This window comes from Schistocerca piceifrons, chromosome 3, assembly GCF_021461385.2.
Source record: "Schistocerca piceifrons isolate TAMUIC-IGC-003096 chromosome 3, iqSchPice1.1, whole genome shotgun sequence".
NCBI classification, from domain to species: Eukaryota; Metazoa; Arthropoda; class Insecta; order Orthoptera; family Acrididae; genus Schistocerca; species Schistocerca piceifrons.
Window position 1 is genome coordinate 745,840,164 of NC_060140.1, and position 21,336 is coordinate 745,861,499.

At 40.6% G+C, this 21,336-nt stretch overlaps 1 protein-coding gene across 1 annotated transcript in view; it reads right to left on the reverse strand.

The window, feature by feature from the left end:
- The window catches only part of LOC124789366, a 385,815-nt gene that overhangs the window by 68,378 nt on the left and 296,101 nt on the right, over positions 1-21,336 (reverse strand). Inside the window, exon 6 of the mRNA XM_047256693.1 lies at positions 10,861-11,050. Coding sequence (XP_047112649.1) covers positions 10,861-11,050 — 190 coding nt within the window. The remainder of the gene's footprint in view (positions 1-10,860; positions 11,051-21,336) is intronic.

Below are 21,336 nucleotides of genomic sequence, written 5' to 3' on the forward strand. Positions count from 1 at the left end.
TCCTGTTTTGGCGCTAATAATCCTGCAATATGTTTTGCCAGTCTCTAGATGGGTGAGCTGATTGCACTAACAGTGGGCCGAAGAGGAACATGGTCCTTACGTATCTTTGGCAGTCCATAAAGCCTGGGAAGTCTGGCAGCATGAGACAGTAATTTGTTCACCAATTCATCTGGTAAGCCAAATTCCTTTAATAATTTCTCTGTCTTCTTGACTACGGCCTGTCTCTGATCATGACTAAGCTTCCGGTATGCGTCATCATGTAATAAGTGTAGCATCTTCAGGCCTTCAGTGTTCAGAACCACAATGCATTTCCTTCGTCAGATGGCAAGACAACCAAGTCCTAGTTCTCATGCAATAAGCATAAGCCACATTGGTCCTCCCGACTAATATTTGATTCTGGTGGCTCAGATTTCGAAAATATATGGCTGGTGGTTAGTCTGACATCCTCAGCTGCATCATGCAGAGATGCCAAATGCACTGCTCTATTGCACTAATAATCTGCAAAATTGGCAGACATGGTGGGACTGTCACATAGCCATTGTTCAATCTTTGTTTGGAGAGATTAACAATTGTTCTGTTGACCTTATCATTATCCATGTCAGTTCCTCCACAAGTTAAGCAGTCAGACTTGTGACATTGCTTAGACATTGTCTTGCATAAACTAGCATGCTGTTGTGCTGCAGTGGCCACATCCACCCATTCCCAGTCAAATGGCAACAAAGTTGATGACAATCGAACAGGTTTGTGGCATTAAGATCAAGCTCATATCTTGTCTGCCATATCCACTGTCTCACAATGGCATGAATTGTCCTCTTCAAAATTCTGTACATTGCAGCAAAGCAAGGAATTACTTCCTTGTCCCAGTAGCATTGCAAAAATGCTAAATAATTCAGCAGATGTGATTTCTTTTTGTGCAGTTTTTCCAGCAGTCTCCCACTTGCTTGCCAACAAAGGAAATACCACCGGTGTTCTGAACACTGAAGGCTACCACCTGGAGGTGCTACATTTATTAGAAGATGATGCATACCAGAAGTTTAGTTGTGATCTGACACAGGCTATAGATAGGAAGGCAGGGAATTTATTAAAGGAATCTGGTTTACCAGATGAAGTAGTGAACAAATTAGTGCCTCACACCATCAGACCTCCCAGGCTTTATGGACTGCCTAAGATACATAAGGAACATGTTCCTCTTCGGCCCACTGTTAGTGCAATCAGCTCGCCCATCTAGAGACTGGCAAAACATATTGCACGATTATTAGTGCCAAAATTGGATCATTGTGAACACCAAGTTGTGAACTTGCAGCCATTTGTTGAAACGCTCAAGGAAAATGAAAATAGATCAAAATGACATAATGGTTAGTCTGTACGTGGTGCCACTTTATATGAGGGTGCCAGTACAAGACATGCTGGATCTTTTGGCCCAAAGGTTTCCACCTGGAATTGCAAAGTTGTTCTGTCATGTTCTAATGACAATGTACTTCTTGTACCATGACAAATATTATGAAATGACGGATGGCACAGCAATGGTCTCACCATTGTTTCCTGCAGTCACAAATTTCTTCATGGAGCACTTTCAGGAGCAGGCTCTGAAATCTGTGGTGTTGTGTCTGTCTTGCTTCCTTAGTATGTCAATGATACCTTCCTGATATGGCCTGATGGTAACAAAAAACTGCAGCAGTCCAAGGATCTTGTGAATGGTGTCCTACCCAACATTAAATTTACCATCGAGATGGAGAAGGATGGCAAGCTACCATTCTCAGATGTTTTAGTTGAGTGGAAGGCAGGAGGCTGGCTTGGTCATTCAGTGTATAGGGAACTGACACACACTGATTGATATTTGAACGCCAGTAGCTTTTACCACCCTGTACACAAGAAAACGGTCCTGAACACATTACTACACAGAGCTAAAGTTATTTCTGATGACTGCCACCTGCAGTCTGAATTGCAGCACTTGGGCACGTATTCAGGGAGAATAGCTACAGCAAAAGAGACATTGCAAATGCTTTCGGGTGTCATCAAAGGAGGATGCTTTGTGAATCAGCAGAAGCAGCCAAGCTGACGGCTTTCCCGCCATACTGTGGGGCAATGAACAGCAAGTTAGGACATGTACTGCGGAGACATGGATTGAGACCAGTGTTCCGGCCCACCCTCAAGATACAGGATGCACTCTGTTAAAGACGAGATAGCTCTTCATGTGTACAGTGTTCCTTGAGAGTGTGGCAGCATCTATATAGGCCACACAATTCACACAGTTGCAGAGCATAGTACTGAGCGTCAGAGAGACATCAAGCACGGGGAGCTTGAAAAGTCGACCGTAGCTGAGCATAGCCTCAAAAATGAACATAAAATACAGTTTGAAAACATGCCAGTCTTGGCTCATGTGTCAACATACTGGGTCTCCATTATAAAAGGAGTGGCTGAGATTAGAATGAACAGCAAGAATTTCAACAGAGACCAGGGTTACTCACTGAGTAAGGCATGGGTGCATGCTGTTGATGTCAAAAGGAAGCTACAACGGATGCTTAATACTTGTAGGGAGGCGGGAGTGGCAGTTTCAAAGGTGGCGCCTGCCCCTCATGCCGCCTAATGTTACTCAGTCCTTAGGTGGGCCATAGCTGCTACGAGCTGCCCAACTCACCTTCTGGGTATGCATTGTTTTGGCCCGCTCTGGTGCCAGGGGCCACAATTGTAGTTATATAAGCAGGAAATAGTGCCAGCCCCAGCAGTCAATAGTGTTAGTATTGACAACGATGGCGGAGCTAGCCATCGAAAGCTCAAAAATTTTATTCGAATTGATGTGGCTTGAAAGCCGAGAAGATTTTATTCATCCTTCATGTCCATGATCTTACCGCTATTGAACACTACCTCTACCAACTTCCTTCAGACTCCAGTCCCACTACCTCATCCCTCACACATCATTCTAACTTTATCCTAACCTACTACTATTCCTCCTTTGAAGGGACGTTATACAAACAAATCCACGGTACATCCATGGGCAGCCACATGGCACCCTCCTACGCCAACATGTTTATGCGGCATCTAAAGGAGACCTATGTAACTTCCCAAAACACCAAACCCCTAGTCTGGTTCAGGTTCATTGATGATATCTGCATGATCTGGACTCAGGGCCAAGACACCTTCACTTCATTCCTTCACAACCTCAATGTCTCTCCCATCTGCTTCAGCAGGTCCTCCTCAACCCAGCTGGCCACCTTTCTAGAAGTTGACATTTTCCTCTCTGATGGCTCCATTTGCACCTTTGTCCACATTAAACCCATCAACCACCAAAAGTACCTGCATTTTGACAGCTTTCATCCCTTTCACACCAAAAAATTGGTCCCAAGTAGCCTGGACACCAAGGGACAGCATATCTGCAGTGACAAAAACTCCCATGCCCAGTATGCTGAGGGTCTCACCAAGGTCTTTACATACAGGCACTACACTCCCCCCCCCCCTCCCCCTGCCCCCCATTCAGTCCACTAACGGATCTCCTGGGCCATTTCCCCTCACACCCCTAGTCTTCCCACAGCCTCCATGAACCAGCCACAAAGGAGTGTCCCCTTCATCACATAGTACCACCCTAGACTGGAATGCAGCACTAACACTTAGCCAATATGCACTGAAATTACCATAATATTTGTGGGAAAAGTATTATATGTCAACCTGAAATTGAAGCTACACTATGTACACACTCCCTGAAGTGGTGCTCCATTGCCCAACCTAACCTCCACAACATCATAGTTCTTCCCTATGCCACTCCCAGTCCCAACCCAAGTCTGTAGTGGCTGCACTTCAGTTTCTCTTTCAGTGTAGTGCAGTGCAAAGTAAGAGTTTTGTTGTGTGCATGCGAGTATCAGTATCGTTATTGTGCAGCTGTCAATCAGATTTCTGGGTCAGCCACCTGAGACGCTAATATCAGTGGTGAATATTCCGAGCCATTAGAGAGCTTTAGGATTTTTATGTGTGTTCTTGTGTTGCTCTTATCTTAGCAACGAGAGACAATTTTTAGTTCAGATACATTTTGTGTGTACAAAGATTGCTTACCGCCAAGCCATGCGCTTGCTATTTATTTGTAGATAATTCCTTAGGCAAATGCAATAAAGAGACAGTTCAGATATGCAATAATATGTCATTTCATGCATCTACAGGCTAGACAATGAACTGGTCAATGATGACTCTAGCAGTATGACCACAAGCCATTTTACATTCACATTACTCATTCGCATGTAAATATGGCTACACGTTGATCATCTACAATTTTTTTAGTACTGTTGTGAGGTAATAATTCCTACCCACCACTATTTCGTATTACAATAACAGACATTCTTCTATAGAATAGAAGGAGTTGCCAAAGAGAAACTTTTTTCATTTGTTTTCAAATTTTATTTTGCTGTCTGTCAGACATTTTATATCACTGGGTAAGTGATCAAAAAATTTGGCAGCAGCATTGTGCACCTCTTTTTGTGCTCAATATAACCTTAAAGTGGAGAAATGAAGGTCATGTTTTCTTATGATATAGTGATTGTGTACATCATTGTTCCTTTTGAATTGCAGCAGGTTATTTACAACAAACTTCATGATGGGCTAAATATATTGTGAGGCAGTAGTCAAAATACCAAGCACCTCAAGCAGATGTCGACAAGATGACTGCGTGTGAGAACCACATATTATTCTTAAAGCACATTTCTGAGCAATGGACACTTTCTTTCTTAAAGTTGATTTATCCCAGAACATTATTTCACATGACATTACTAAATGAAAATTTGCAAAATATATCAACTTCCTGATTTGTGTATCTCTCAGAGGTTTACAATGATTTGAGATGCAAATGTGGCTGAACTATGTTGTTTTAGGAGTTCCAAAATGTATTTTTCCAATTTAAATTCTCATTAATATGGATACCTATATTTTTGTGGCGTTTCCACCCTAGTTGTTATTTCCTTACTATGTGTTACACTTATCATTGATGTGGTAACTCTACAAACACAGAACTGAAAATGTTGTCTTTTTTTGAAACTGAGATTGAGGCCATTCACAGAAAACCATTCAGTAACACTTCAATCTTTATGATTTCTTCTGTTGCTATATGTATGTTTGGATGGATTACAATACTAGTGTCATGTGCAAAAATAACTAATTCTGCTTGTTTTATGTTAGGTAGAAAGTTGTTTACATATATGAGGAACAATAGTGGATATAAGGTTGAGCTCCCCCATCAGAAGAAACTCCAATACTTACATTGGTTGAGTTATTTCGTATAGCTTTCTGCTTTCTTTTAGTTAGGTATGACATTATCCACTGATTGACTAAAACACAAATTTCATAAAACATCCGGTTATTGAGGAGAATACTGTGATTCATGCAGTCAAATGCCTAAGATAGGTTGCAAAAAATACCAATTGGTAGTCTTTTGTTATTTAGTACTCCTGAAATTTGGTGATTGAATGTATAAATGGCATATTTAGTCGAGCAACTTTTCTGAAGTCCAGACTGTGATTTACTAAGGATGTTGTTGATTAGGTGGGATACTATTCTAGAATACATAACATTCTCGAAAATTTTGGAAAATGATGTCGGTAGTGAAATGGGTCAGTAGTTACTGACATCTCTCCTATCACCTTTTTTATAGAGTGGTTTACCAATGGCATATTTCAAACTCTCTGGAAAATTGCCCTCAGCTGGTAATTCACTACATATTCCAGAAAAGATAATGCTTATTGTATAGGAATTTCAGAAGCAGAAGTGGGAGAGGCCTCCATATGATTTTTCTCTTGAACTGTTTGTCCCCTATATTTTCTACTACATTAAAGAAATGATTATCAAACATATCTGCTATTTGTAACTGATGGCCAGTCATCCTGTCTCATTTTATTATACTCCATGTAGTCGTAAGTCTGTTGTCAGAAGCACTGATTTCTCACATAATGTGCATGTTACTTGATTTTTTAATAACTTATCTTCATAATTGTGAATACTTTTTGTAGTGTGCAACTATGGCACGATCTTTACTTGTTCTTATCAACCCATACAATTCCCTTTCCCTTTCAGAAGATACTTTAATCGCTTTACTGATCCATGGTGTACTACATGGCTATTTAATGTCCTTTCTGATTAGCTAATGTGGAAATTTATTTTCAAAAAGATGTGAATTTATCATGGAACAGATTAAATTTTATGTAAGTATTTGGCTCATAATAAATTTTTAAAAATGTTTCTCCTGGAACCAGTATTATTCTAATTAATTTGAACTGAGTATCTATACTCTAAGGCACTATTTCATTTATCATATCTGTGGATCATGATCAGAGACAATATTTGGTACGGGTATATAGTTGTTTTCTTGTTTTGAGGTGCATCAAAGAAAGTGTTGTCATTTAGGGTCCTACTGTCTTTAACCACCTATGTTAGAGAGTTAATTACTGGGATCAAATTTTAGAGTGCAAATAAGGTTTCCAGATGACTTTTCATATCAAAATCCCTTGGAAAAATCTACACTGCAATCACAACCTCTGGTTGCTGTCTGACAGAAAGCATAATAGCTCCATCCTGGATTTTCCATTGTTTGAGATAGCATAATAGGGAATCCACATTCCTCAAAACAGTTCAAAATTTCCCTGTGAGGATCTATACACAGTTACTATCAAAAGTGAACTTTTTTCAGTGTTAATTCACAAGCACATACTTCTCTGTGTGATCACTAGTAAATGTACTTGTGTCGATGTTTCTGAACTTGTATTCTGTCTCTGTGTAACAACTTGTTTCCCTATATTAGTTGTACATGAGTAAGATGTTATGGTGTGACCTTCTATCTTTAGCTTCTCCAATGCTTGGTTATTTGGAGCTCAAATAGGCACAGGATGTCTGTTTTCAGAGCTCTCCAAATCTTCCAAACAGACAAGATGCTCTTCTACCCTATTGGTCAATCCTGTAATATCCTGATGAAAAAAGCTAACCTTACTTTTCTGTGCATTCTTAAGCATTTTGTGGGTTCTTATGTTGTTTTACCTACTTTCACAACAGGGTGCCAAAATTCCTGACTCTAACCTAAGAAAGGTACCCTCCTGTCACCACTGACACCAAGGATCTTGCTTTGGATGTCAGTGTCCCTGTACATTTTCAGCAAGGCACTCAGCTAACCTATCTTTCCCACTATTTTTCAGGTGTAGGACATGTCTAGTATATCCCCATCTTGAAACTGTAGCAAAGGGTACTGCACTCATATGAGATTTCAGTTCAGTCACCAGCAGCCTGCTCAGCTGTGCTAACACAGCTCACAGCAGTGTTTACCCAGGGCCAGTCATGGCACTCTAGGAGCCCAAAAAAACTGACACTTTTGTGTAAAGTTTCTACTCCTTTTCCATCCAGGTCACCCCTAATGCCGTAATTTTTGTCTTTAGCCATGTTGTTTTCATTTAAGACTATTCCTTACATCCTCTGTCACTTGGCTTCACAAAACCTTGTCACCTGGTACCCTATTCCTAATTTGTCCAGTACAATCTGGTCTACAGCCCTGTCATTGCTACTACCAAGCAGCAAGGCTAATATCTTCCCCCATCTCTTTTGTTACCAACGTAAACTTAGTTCCTCTGCTTTAAGTCTGCTACACCCAACTGTGATCAACAGCTAAATGAGGGCTTTCCTCTTCTACTTCAGGTAAAAAGTGAAATTTACCCGATATTACAAGCTCATATGTGGTAGAAGAAGTTGGAGAGCTGTTTTCCTTCCACCCATTAGTTGTTACTTTTACTCAGTTCCAGTAATTTCCCCATCCACAAACTATCTGGTTCAAATTTCATGTGATCTAATTCAGCCTGAGGGACATAAATCTTTGCCTCCTACTTGGCAACTGTCTTGTCTTTTATTCAAAGCCTGCAGTTCCAAGGGAGATCCTCATTGAGTTCACCATTACATTCCCCAATACCATCATCCCAGTGGAATTTTAGCCCACAATACACACATGACTAGTAATACTGGACTCAAACTGACAATTATGGTAACTACTTCTAGATTACTTTTTATATGTACATAGGCAAAAAAAAGACAGACAAAAAAATCTTCTTACCAAGTGGCAGCAGAACACACACATAAAAGAAACTTATAATTAGGCAAGCTTTCAGAGCCAGTGGCTACTACTTGAGGCACAAGGGTTGAAGGGGAAGGAAGAGAGCTGAAGGAAAAGGACTGGAGAGGTCTAGAAAAAGGAGCAGATTTTGGGAAAGTCACCCAGAACTGTGGATCAGGGGAGACTTCCCGGATGGGATGACTAATTGTTGGGGACTGCATCGGATGAGATTTGAAAACCTGAGAGCTTAAAGGTGGAAGACAGGGTAGTATACAAGACAGAGATTACTGCTTAAACATCATGCATGAGTTAATAACAGTAAGAAGCTAATTGCATTGTATGTAACATAGTTGCACGGAGAGCAGCGAAAAATAGACAAATAAGACAATGAAATATGTAGAAAGCTAAAACAGGGTGGAGAAAAGAGTAGTTACTATGAAGAAATACTGAGACAGAAGAAATTAACATAAATTAAGGCAAGGTGGGTGGTGAGAACCAAGAACATGATGTAGCTCTAGTTCCCACCTGTAGGGTTCTGAGAAACTGGTGTCTGGGCGGAGAATCCTCATGGTGCATATGGTGAAACAGGCACCAAGGTCATGATTGTCATGTTGTAGAGCATGCTCTGCAACAGGATATTGTGTGTTGCCAGTATACATCCTCTGCCTATGCCCATTCATCCTAACTGATAATTTGGTGGTAGTCATGCTGATATAAAAGGGCAAACATGTTTACATAACAGCTGGTATATGATGTGTCATTTCACAAGTGGCTCTCCCTTTGATAGTAAAAGTTTTGCCAGTTACAGGACTACTATAGTTGGTTTGTAGGAGGGTACATAGGGCAAGTCTTGCATCAGGAATAGCCACAGGGATAGTACCTGAAGGGTAGGGAGAAGGGTACATACAGGAACAGTGCAGTGTTGACAAGAATATTGAAGATTTTGGGAGGGTGTCAAAAGGCTATTCTAGGTGTGGTGGGCAAAATCTCAGACAGAATGGATCTCATTTCAGGGCATGATTTTAGGGAGTCATGGCCTTGTTAAAGTGTGTTGCCAGTATTAATACATTCCAGACCAGGATAATACTGAGTGACCAGTGGTGTGCCCTAAAGTGATTTTTGGAGGGATCAGCAGTATCAGGATTGGATGTGATGGCCTGGGAAATCTGCTTTCGAACTTGGCTGGTGGGGTAATTACGTCCAGTGAAAGCTGAGGTGAAAATGGTGATGTATTGCTGTAAAGAGTCTGCATTGAAACAAATATGTTTGCCTCGAATGCCAAGGCCATATGGGCAAAGAAATGAGATGAACAGTTGGTATGGTACTAGGAGGTGCCATTAGATCGCAACTGTTATCAACTAAAAGCTTGCCGGCCGAAGTGGCCGTGCGGTTAAAGGCGCTGCAGTCTGGAACCGCAAGACCGCTATGGTCGCAGGTTTGAATCCTGCCTCGGGCATGGATGTTTGTGCTGTCCTTAGGTTAGTTAGGTTTAACTAGTTCTAAGTTCTAGGGGACTAATAACCTCAGCAGTTGAGTCCCATAGTGCTCAGAGCCATTTTTGAACTAAAAGCTTGCTGAACAACTACCAGAAAGCGTAGGAGGTGTAAATGTCATAAAATGTAGTTCAGTTTTCACATCCAATATCATCTTGTGATTAATAAAGTAGCGATGCACCTCTCCCAAAGTTACAACATAAATTTAAGGTGAATATTATCCGTCACAGCAATGAACACAAATGTCTTACAAAAACTTATCGGCTCGCTTGCACATTCATATTATTGAAGTCATTATTTTCTCTTGTGTTCTGGAGAGAGAAAATAAAGTGAAAGGATAACTGAGCTAGTGAGAGTTTTTGTTGCAACATGACAGACATTTTATGTTACTTCATCTTTTATTACAAATAATATTATATTTATAATAGTTATATAAACTCTAAAGGAATAAAGGATGATAGCTGGACAGCAGTGAAGAAACAGCAAGAGTCCAGAGCCTGCAGCAGTAGATGTTACAGTGTCAGAACAAGGTGGAGTGGAGTCAATGCTCTACATCAGAAGATGTGCTGGAGCTGGCAACAAGATAGCAAAATACACTATCAGATGGAGCACTAAAACGGAACACTATGTGTATGAATATTACATAAAATAGGCAACAGGCACAAATATGGACCAAAGGATAAATCTTCCTATAAATTTCCTGTATTAAATTTGTTTTTAATTAACAGAGAAGAAGAAAAATCATGAAACATCTGCCAATATGTTCTCGAGCTGGAAACAGCCTAGTGTTGTCTGTACATTATCAAAATTCTAATACTGCAATGTAGCGCTACATGAAGTTGGTCAAGACTCCAGTTTGGTCTAGGAAAAACAAATTTATGATGAAACTGTTATTAAACTTTGATTTTGTGTGTGTTAAGTTATTTGGTACTTAAGAGAAAATAGGTACCTTGAAATTATGCCAAATCACTATGATTTTGTGTGATATACATAACGGAGAGATGGTAGGGAAATTCATGAGAAATTGTACAGCTTTTTTCAGATCAAGAGGAAAGTCCATTTGGCTTTCTTGAAAAAACAGTATCTACCTCAGCAATTCTTTAGTGGCATCTGTACAGCCTACGCATAATGTAGTAGGACAGTTGTACAACTGACCATTAAGGTAGCTTTGCATATTGTCCACCTTAAGGATAACAACTAATAACTTTTCTTGCAAATCCTTGACAGCTTTATTAAGTAAATTGTTATTGGTACTATGAAAATTATTTATTTCAAGAAATTATTTAACTTTTGATAATAGATTACCTTCCATGATGGATCATAGTCACTAACAAAATGTTCCCATGTATGAGAAAATGGGCCATGACCCAGATCATGGCAGAGTCCTGCAATCTGAACACAAAGAGCTTCTTCTTCAGTTACAAGCCTCTCATTTGATGTATTGGTAGAATTCTGTTCTAATGCTTCAAGCATCCGACTTGCTAAGTAGCATACACTGAAACAGTTATACTGATTAGTAACAAAATATTGTACATTTCATTCTTTTTTTTATTCAGCCATATGAAACAAAAACACATTACAATTTCTATAGTTAAACGTATACAGCATCTGTCCCTTGTCACACATAGTTAAGTACAAATAAATAATTCTAATTTTATAATTTTTTTTGATCAACATTTTGTCAAAAGCAAATATGATGTAGAAAGAATACTATTTCTGTTCATTTCAGTCTAATTCATGAGGCAGAGGAGGAGAAGTAACAAAGAAAGCATGTTTAGCTATTTCTTAAAATGACTTAAATAACCACTCAAATCCGACATCAAGATAGTACATTTTTATTAGGAATCTTTTATGCCTCACATGAGTTACATGTCACAGACAGCGTAGTACATATCTCTGTGTTATAACAACTACTTCCATACTGCACAAACTAGACTATAGTATCAACATTTTTTTAAAAAAATCTTTTATTATTTCATATTTAAGAAAACTGAAAAAACAGAAAATTTAATTTTAGTGCCCATTAATATGTAAGTTTTGATTTTATTTTGACTGTTTTTGTTCTTTTTGTGTATTTCACATTTTGAATAAAACAATGGAAAGTACAGGTTGGAATATCAACAATGTTTTGAAAAAGATAGACTGCTACTTCCAGTAAAGATGATGTGTTGAGTTGCAGATGACATGTTGAGTTGCAGACAAGTATGAAAAAAAAGACTCTTACGTATGAGCTTTGGCCAAGGTCTTCTTTGGAAAGGAAAAACAAACACAAACAGGCACAAGCACACGCACAAAAGCAAGCACACTTCACACACATATGGATGATATTTCTGGCCACTCCAGCCAGGGGATGTAGTTGGGAGAACTTTGGGGATGTCATGGAGGCCTGAGGCTCTCTCTTGGAACTGCAAAATAGGCAATAGAAATAAAGTGAAAGAAGAGTAGAAAAGGAAGATCTTTGCCCTTCAGACACACATGGAAGTAGTGAGGAAAAAACTGGTGAGGATGAAGGAAGACAGATTGCAAGTGCCAGTTAGTAGGAAGGCAGAACAGAGGGGGACACAGTCAGAGTTTTGTTGTGCCTACCAATAACAGGTTCTAGCTATCACCATCAGAATTGAAGGGAATGGGAAAGGAGCACTGGTGCAGAGACACTGAAATACAGTGTACCTTGCTATCATAAAATGAATGTAAAAGCTGCTACTGCAGAACTACCTTCAAGGGTGAGGGGTCACATATTTAGAGCTGGAATGGCACTCATTTTAAAGCTGCTGAAGATCTGAACTCAAGTACTGTAGATAAAAATTTCGAATTGGCAGCTGCTGATACAACAACACCAGGTATCCATAAAAATTTAATCATTCTGTGCATGTACCATTCACCTAGTGGTAAGGTGAACACTTTCTTCAACAAATTAATTGAAGTCATGAAAAGGGTCACAGCCCCTGAGACTAAAATAATAATATAGGAAGGCATGAATATTAAAACAGGTTTTGGGGTTAAATTAGTAATAACTTCCTAAACACACTGAAAACTTCTGGCTTGGCACAAATGGTGAACACTGCCATTAGGATATCAAAAAGTTCAGTATTAGTATTAGAACATATACTTAGATATACAAATAGGGAAAACTGTATAGTATTTACAAGTCTTGAACTCCTTGGTCATTGTAGTCAGATAATAAAGCTAAAGACAGGCTTGGTAAAGTCCACAAAACTACATATCTACAAACAGATTTTTTCAGAATGCCAATTACATACTTTTCCTGGGCACTGGAAAAACTGACCTGAGATGAAGTGTAGTTACTAAGTTCTCTGAATTCTACACACGATTTAAATAAATTTTTAAGGAGGTATTTCTGAAAGTAGCCACTTTAACAGCAACAGCTAAGAAAAATAGGTGGATAACAATGGGTTTTAGAAAGTCCTCCCACAAACTTAAATTTCTCAGTTCTTTGCAAAAGCAGTACAATAACCCAAAATTCCCAAATTACTATCACAGTTATGGAAATATATACTGGACAGTACTGCTTGCAGCAAAAAATCGTCCAATGCAAAATACAGGGTGTCTCAAAATGAATATATGGGATTTTGCTACATTCAACCTACAATTACAAAAAATATATCAAATGAAAGAATAACTCAAATAGTTTTATTTGTATACCTGCATGCAAAGGGAGAAGTATGGATCAATCAAAAGTGACTGAATGTGCTGAATGAGGTAGAATCTTTCATCCGTAACCCCAAGAAATCAGTTCGGAAGGCTAGTCATGAATTAGCAGTGCCAGTGGCGTCTGTGTGGAGACTTAAGGAGCCTCTTACAATGTCCTTGTCATTTCCAATTATTACATGCTCTAAAGCCTACAGACTATGGTTTACGTAACAACTCTGCAAACGAACTTTGCTGCTCCATCTCTAGTGACATCGATGGCGACGGGACGTTAAACCCAGTCTTCCTTCGTTCCTTGTGAATGTTGCTCACATTGAACACTTGTAAGGAGTACTGTTTGAGCTTCTCTTTTATTTGACATATTATTTGTAATTATAAGTTAAATGTAATAAATACTACAAAGCCTTAAAACCTGTATATTTATTTCGAAACATCCTGCAATATACAATGCAGAAAATACATGTAGAACAGTCTGGTATGCCATAAAACATGAAACTGAAAGGATAAACAAGTACAGTACCATTTAAAAAAAAGAAAGATGAGTGTAGAATATTAAAAAATCTTCAGGAATTTGGAAATTTTGTAAATAAGTATTCTTCTGGTATTGCATAGAAGTTTCAACAAAATATTCTTAAAACACTTGTAGCAACTGCAAGGAATTACACTTCCGAAGGCCTACATAGACAACAAACTAATCTGCTTTCATGAATACGGAGTACGTAAAGTGTGCACAAGTTGTGCCCATAATAAAGAAAGGTACTGTGGAAATCACTGAAAACTACAAGTCAGTTTCATTATTGTCAGTGTTCTGAAAAACAAATGAATAAGTCATGAAAGAGACTAATGAGTTAAATGAGTAAGTCCAATCTTTTTAATGAAGCACTGCTTGGTCTCTGAAGTACAATATCAGCCAAAACATACACTCCTGGAAATTGAAATAGGAACACCGTGAATTCATTGTCCCAGGAAGGGGAAACTTTATTGACACATTCCTGGGGTCAAATACATCACATGATCACACTGACAGAACCACAGGCACATAGACACAGGCAACAGAGCATGCACAATGTCGGCACTAGTACAGTGTATATCCACCTTTCGCAGCAATGCAGGCTGCTATTCTCCCATGGAGACGATCGTAGAGATGCTGGATGTAGTCCTGTGGAACGGCTTGCCATGCCATTTCCACCTGGCGCCTCAGTTGGACCAGCATTCGTGCTGGACGTGCAGACCGCGTGAGACGACGCTTCATCCAGTCCCAAACATGCTCAATGGGGGACAGATCCGGAGATCTTGCTGGCCAGGGTAGTTGACTTACACCTTCTAGAGCACGTTGGGTGGTACGGGATACATGCGGACGTGCATTGTCCTGTTGGAACAGCAAGTTCCCTTGCCGGTCTAGGAATGGTAGAACGATGGGTTCGATGACGGTTTGGATGTACCGTACACTATTCAGTGTCCCCTCGACGATCACCAGTGGTGTACGGCCAGTGTAGGAGATCGCTCCCCACACCATGATGCCGGGTGTTGGCCCTGTGTGCCTCGGTCGTATGCAGTCCTGATTGTGGCGCTCACCTGCACGGCGCCAAACACGCATACGGCCATCATTGGCACCAAGGCAGAAGCGACTCTCATCGCTGAAGACGACACGTCTCCATTCGTCCCTCCATTCACGCCTGTCGCGACACCACTGGAGGCGGGCTGCACGATGTTGGGGCGTGAGCGGAAGACGGCCTAACGGTGTGCGGGACCGTAGCCCAGCTTCATGGAGACGGTTGCGAATGGTCCTCGCCGATACCCCAGGAGCAACAGTGTCCCTAATTTGCTGGGAAATGGCGGCGCGGTCCCCTACGGCACTGCGTAGGATCCTACGGTCTTGGCGTGCATCCGTGCGTCGCTGCGGTCCGGTCCCAGGTCGACAGGCACGTGCACCTTCCGCCGACCACTGGCGACAACATCGATGTACTGTGAAGTTGACCAGCAGAGTTGTAAGTATACATGTAGACAGGTTTGAGCTGAGATTTTCGGAGCTCTCTTTTAGCATCCAGGTTCATTAGACGCTTTTGCTCGAATTGTTCGATGCTCTTATGTACAGTTGATCGGCACTCCGATTGGCGCAATGCTAGCTCCTCCCAACGGTTGCTTGGAATGCCACAGGCTGCAAGGTGGCGTTTAATGGTGTCTTTATATCGCAGGTGTTGACCACCTTTCCTCCTCTTCCCGCACGAGAGCTGCGAGTAGAACACCGCTTTAGGTAGCCTACTGTCATCCATGCGTACTATGTGACCACTCCATCTCAGTTGATGTTTCATTATTAAAGCTTCAATACCAGCCAGTTTCACGCGGTGCAAAATCTCCGTGTTTGGGACATGGTCTTCCCATTTGATGCGCAGAATTGATTTCAGACATCAAAGATGAAATTTATCTAACTTCTTAATGTCAGCTTTGTAACAACACCAGGTTTCCGAGGCACAATTTTTGTTTGTAGTTTGAGATCATGTGATTTCCATACTCGGTCATTAAGGTTACCGAAGGCCGAGGCTGCGCTGGCTATACGTGCTGCGATTTCCGTTGTCAGGCTGTTGTCACTTCTAATTTGGCTTCCCAGGTATTTGAAATTTGACACATTTTGCACGGGTTTGTTATTTATCTCAATACTGGAGTCATCTGCATTAAGACCTCTAAGTAGCTGTTTGAGAACTTGCGTCTTAGTGATGCTAATGGCTAAGCCAAATCTTCTGCAGGAGGCATTTAGCAGATTTATGTAAGTCTGAAGAGTTTCGCAAGAATTAGCCATCATGCATACATCATCCGCGTAGAGAATCTCTAAGATGGATAGTTTGGTTACGTGACTTTTTGTTCTGAGGCGAGAGATGTTGAAGACACTTTTGTCTGTCCTTGTCTCGAGACTAATTTGATTACTACAGGCTTTGGTCATGTCTCTCATAACAACTGCGAAGTAAAGTGAGAAGAGTGTAGGAGCCAGAACAAAGCCTTGTTTTACACCACATGTCACGGGAAACTGTTCTGAGAGCTTGTCCTCATGGCGGATTTTTGCCATCATGTTTTCATGAAACTGCCGAATCAAACTGACAATTTTGTCAGGGCACCCAGTTTTCTTTAGTATGATCCAGAGAGCTTCCCGTGGGACATGATCAAAAGCTTTTTCCAGGTCTACAAAGCACATGAACAAAGGCCGATGTTGCTCTAAGCTTTTCTCTTGCATTTGTTTGACAACAAATATGGCACCCACTGTGCCTCTGTTTGGGCGAAAGCCACACTGGGTCTCTGGTAGCAGTTTTTCTGCAAAGTGTGTTAACCGGGTGTTAATTATGTGGGCAAGGACTTTTCCCGCTGCTGAGAGAAGAGAAATGCCCCTGCGGGAGCTGCAGTCTGATATGTCACCCTTGCCTTTATAGATATTGGAAATACAAGCATCTTTCCAGTCCTGTGGAATCATTTCATACTCCCAAATCCTTAAGATCAGAGCAAACAATGGTTTCTTGATGTTTGCCCCCCCCCCCTCCCCCCCATATTTATATAGCTCTGATGGCAAGTTATCTAATCCTGCTGTTTTGTCATTTTTCAGCTTAGCCAGTGCTGAAATGAATTCATCGTAGCAAGGGGCATCCGCAAGTTGTTCCTCAACTGGCAGGTCTTCAAGTGCTTCTATGTATGGAATATCAGTTGTCTGATGGTCGGGATTAAGAACGTCATTAAAATGTTCCGCCCACCGAGACAGGATGTCACTCTGTTGCGTCAGCCGACAACTTTTATCTTTGTTATAGACTGGTGCAATCTTCCCAACTCTTGGACCAAAGATAGTTTTCACGGACTCAAAGAATCTGCCCGTTTGGTGTGTGTCGGCATATAACTGTATTTCATTTGCTTTATTTGCCCACCAACTGTCTTTGAGAGCACGTACCTTCACTTTCAGATTGTAATGCGCTGCTCTATGCTTGTTATCATCAGGGGTGCGAAGAGAGGTTCTGAAATCATTAATTAGCTTTCTAATCTCTGAATCTGAGTCGTCAAACCAGTCCTGGTGCTTCTTCTGAGGCTTTCCCAAGACTTCTGAAGCACAGCCACGCAGTCTGCTAGTGTATGCACTCCACTGATCATCCACACGGGCAGATTCAGATATCAAAAGGCCATCGACACCAAATTTTTCATCCAGTTTTGCTCTCATAGTCTGATCATTGGCCAAGATTTTGCAGGACAATTTTGTTGGTATTTTTTGTGAAGCTCGGCGTGGTGCCTTCAAAGTTATCTTTAATTTGGACCTCACGAGTCAATGGTCTGTCCATCCCTGAGCGCCTCTCATTGCACGTGTGACCAGTACGTCACCAAGATCTTTTTTCCGTACTATCACATAATCCAGAAGGTGCCAGTGTTTAGATCGCGGATGCATCCATGTCGTTTTATATTTTTCAGGCAGACAAAAATATGTATTTGTCAGACAGAGTTCAAACTCGGCACATAGAGTTAGAAGATCCAAACCATTCGAGTTGCATCTTCCAATCCCATGGCAACCGAGGACTCCATTCCAAGCACTGAAATCATTCCCAACATGAGCATTAAAATCACCAAGTAACAGAAGTTTATCTGCAGAAGGAGTATGTCGGAGGTCTTGGTAGAACTTGTTCTTCTCTTCATCCGGAGATGGCAATGTAGGTGCGTATACATTGATCAAGTGAAGATATTTCTTGGATGCCAGGTGAAGTCTGAGTGTTATTATTCTGTCACTGATACTTTTTGGGAGTTATGTTAGTGAGCATGCCAATTTATTGCGTATGGCAAAGCCTACCCCACTTTCCGCCCTTTCAGTGGATGATTTTCCACTCCAGTAGTAGGTATAACCTCCGAGCGGTTCACATACCTGTCCAGATTCACTAAGATGTGTTTCACTTATGGCGGTAATGTCGATGTTATATCTAGTCAATTCCCTTGCGATAAGTCCTATCTTTCTCTCTGGGCACTGATTATGGTCGTTATCCTGTAAAGTACGGACGTTCCAGACTCCAACCATTAGATATTTAATAAGCAATAATTACACGTCTATTGTTTGAAACTGACAAAACAATATTTTACTCAAAATAATCTCCATTGCTATTTATATATTTTTCCCACCTCTCTGGCAGGCTATGGCTGTCACGCCAAAAAACAGCTCTGTTGAAGCAAACCAGTCAGCGAGCCATTTTTGTAGGAATTGAAGCATTGTTCAGCGAGAGTGTGACCCAGTGATGCAAATAGATGATAATCAGATGGATCCAAGCCTGGGAAATAAGCTGCATGCACTAGTATCTCCCAACTGAATGCCTCAATCATTTCCCTAATCTGTTTTGTTTTGTGTTATGGGGCGTTATCATGGAGCCATATGACTGTGTTGCCTTTTTCCATATTTAGGTCATTTTCCATGTAATGCTCAATTTAAATTGATCGTTTGTTTTTGGTAGAAATCAGAGTTAATGGTTTCATCAGGTTTTAGCAGCTCATAACAGATGACACCCTTTTGATACCACCAAACACAGAACATCGTCTTCTCTCCAAAGCAATTTGGTCTTTCAGAGGATTCATCCCCAATTTATAATTATTAGGATTCTCAAAACATTTCCATTTCTCATCACCTGTCACTGTTTGATGGAGAAACGACTTTCTTTTGAATCTGGCGAGCAGCATTTCACAAGTAGTCTATCAATTTGCTTGCTGTCTTTCATTCAGTTCATGCAGAACCCATGTTCCCACTTTGTGCACCTTTCCCATAGCTTTCAAATGGAGAGAAACTACTTTCTGCATCACATTTAATTATTCTGCACATTCCTATTGAGTTTGAGTATCACCTTCATCCAATAAGCCTGCAATTTGTTGTCTTCCAACTTTTTGGCGGTTTCTGGCACTTGTCATTTCTCACCTCAAAATCACCACGTTTAACATTTTGAACCTCTTGAAACAGTGTGTTTTCTCAAGAATATGTTTGCCAAAAGCTTTGACAAGCATTCGATATGACTCCACAGCAGTTTTTTTCAAATGATAATAGAAATACAATGGTGTCCTTAAATCTTAGTTCGTAGGCACAAAACTCAGCATGTTTACGGGTTTGAAACAGATACCAATATATGGAACTTGGGTTAATGTGTGTTGACATTCATTGTCAGCCATTACAGGAAGCAGATGGCACTATGGAAATTCTGGTTTCATACTTCCACACCTGGTACATTTCATGCAAGTACCATGAGATACGAGAAATTAGGACTCATATGGAGGCAGACACACAGTCATTTTTCCCTCACTGTGTTTGCAAGTGGAACGGGAAAGGTAATGACTAGTAGCGGAACAACGCACACTCATCGAGCACTGTATGATGGCTTATGGAGTATGGATGCAGATGTAGATGTAGATGTAGACGTAGGAAATACTATTACACCACAGGTGTTCATCAGCGTAGTGTATTAGGTTCAATATATACCAATGATTTTGTGGGCAATATAAGACATGGATATATAGTGTTTCTGCTGATGACAGCAACACCATAGTCATTCAGAACTCTTGAGAGAGAAAGCAAATGAAACCTTCAAGGATGTTAGAAATTGGACAGTACAGGATAAACAAACATTGAGCATATAGAAAACAAACGGCGTGCATTTCAGCACATTGCTGGGAAAAACTGTTGCTCTGAGTACAAATGATAAATCTATAGTTTGTGTGAGGTTGTTAGGTAAGATACTGACAAAAAGAACAATATATGCATCTTATCCTCTTAGTCTTGTGTGTTTTCTGCTGGAGTGTTCAATAAATTACTTTTGTTCTCTTGCATAATTATATGTACTGGTTTTATAGTGCTAAGCATACCCACAAGTGGTGACCATATAACAACAATGAACACCAAGCAGAGCATGAAATGAAGTGACAATGCTGGTAATAAAGGCCAACGTTCTACCAGGACAATCAGTAGGTGATTTGAACAGGGAAAATACAAATCTTCACCCTCAAACAGCTCCAATTGATGGAGATTCTCCAGTATTACTGGGCTGCATACATCCTATGAACATTTCATCCTTCAACTGCATCATTCCAACTGCACCACACAGCAGAGTGATGCTATTGCCTTATATGCTGCAGCAGCTGGACCTATGGTTCAAAATGATGGAACTTTCATTCACTGCTCATGACGTATGTGACAATGAAATGCAATTTATATTTACCATTGGCACATTGTTTGATTAAACTTTACTTTTATTGTTGGACATTACACTCATGTACATTGCATATATTAACACCTTACAGACAGTGCACTTAAATGAGTGAGTAAATTTCAAGAACTACACACACAGAAAGTTTTTGCCATTAAAACTGTCAAGATTTCCAACAATAGTTGCAATATGTCTTCACAGTTGGACATTGCTGACAAAAAGTACAATGATTTTCTAAATAACTATAAGGGGATGATGTTACAATACTGTCATGGTGTACCAGCAACAGATTCATCTGATGCAACTGGAGAGCAGCACCTTCCACTAGCAGAGCAGATCTTCATTATGCAAGGAAACAGAAAACAAAACTCTGACTCAGACAAGCTGGGTGGGCAATGGTAAGCACAGTAGTGTCAATAAAGGGACCCTGATTGGGTGTTGGTACTGTTGTGTATCAGCCACAGGCTGACTCTGTACACTGCCGGTATGACATCTCCACCCTATGGGTTTGCCTATCTGTCACCAGGAGGTGTCTTTCATTTGGTGACTATTTACCAATATCACACAGGCATCACATGTTATTGACACAATATGTAAACAAACAGTTTCATGATTCAACATTTGTTACAGACTCCACCAGGGGTCACCAGTCTTCCTTCCAAGCTGCATGCACACCAGCAAACTGGTGGCACTGCTATCCAAGAAGTAAGTACCATCCACACACCATGTGGTCATGCAGGTACTTCCGGCTGGTGGATACTTAAGGAAAGCACAACCTCCAGCAGGGCTATCAGTTGCTCACTTAGTTCTAGGCCAGGCACCAGACACACTATTAGCCCATCAACTGGAACTAACCAAGACCAGGCAGGATGCTCTGCTCTATACTGCACCATCTCCACATTGCTCCACATATCATGGCACC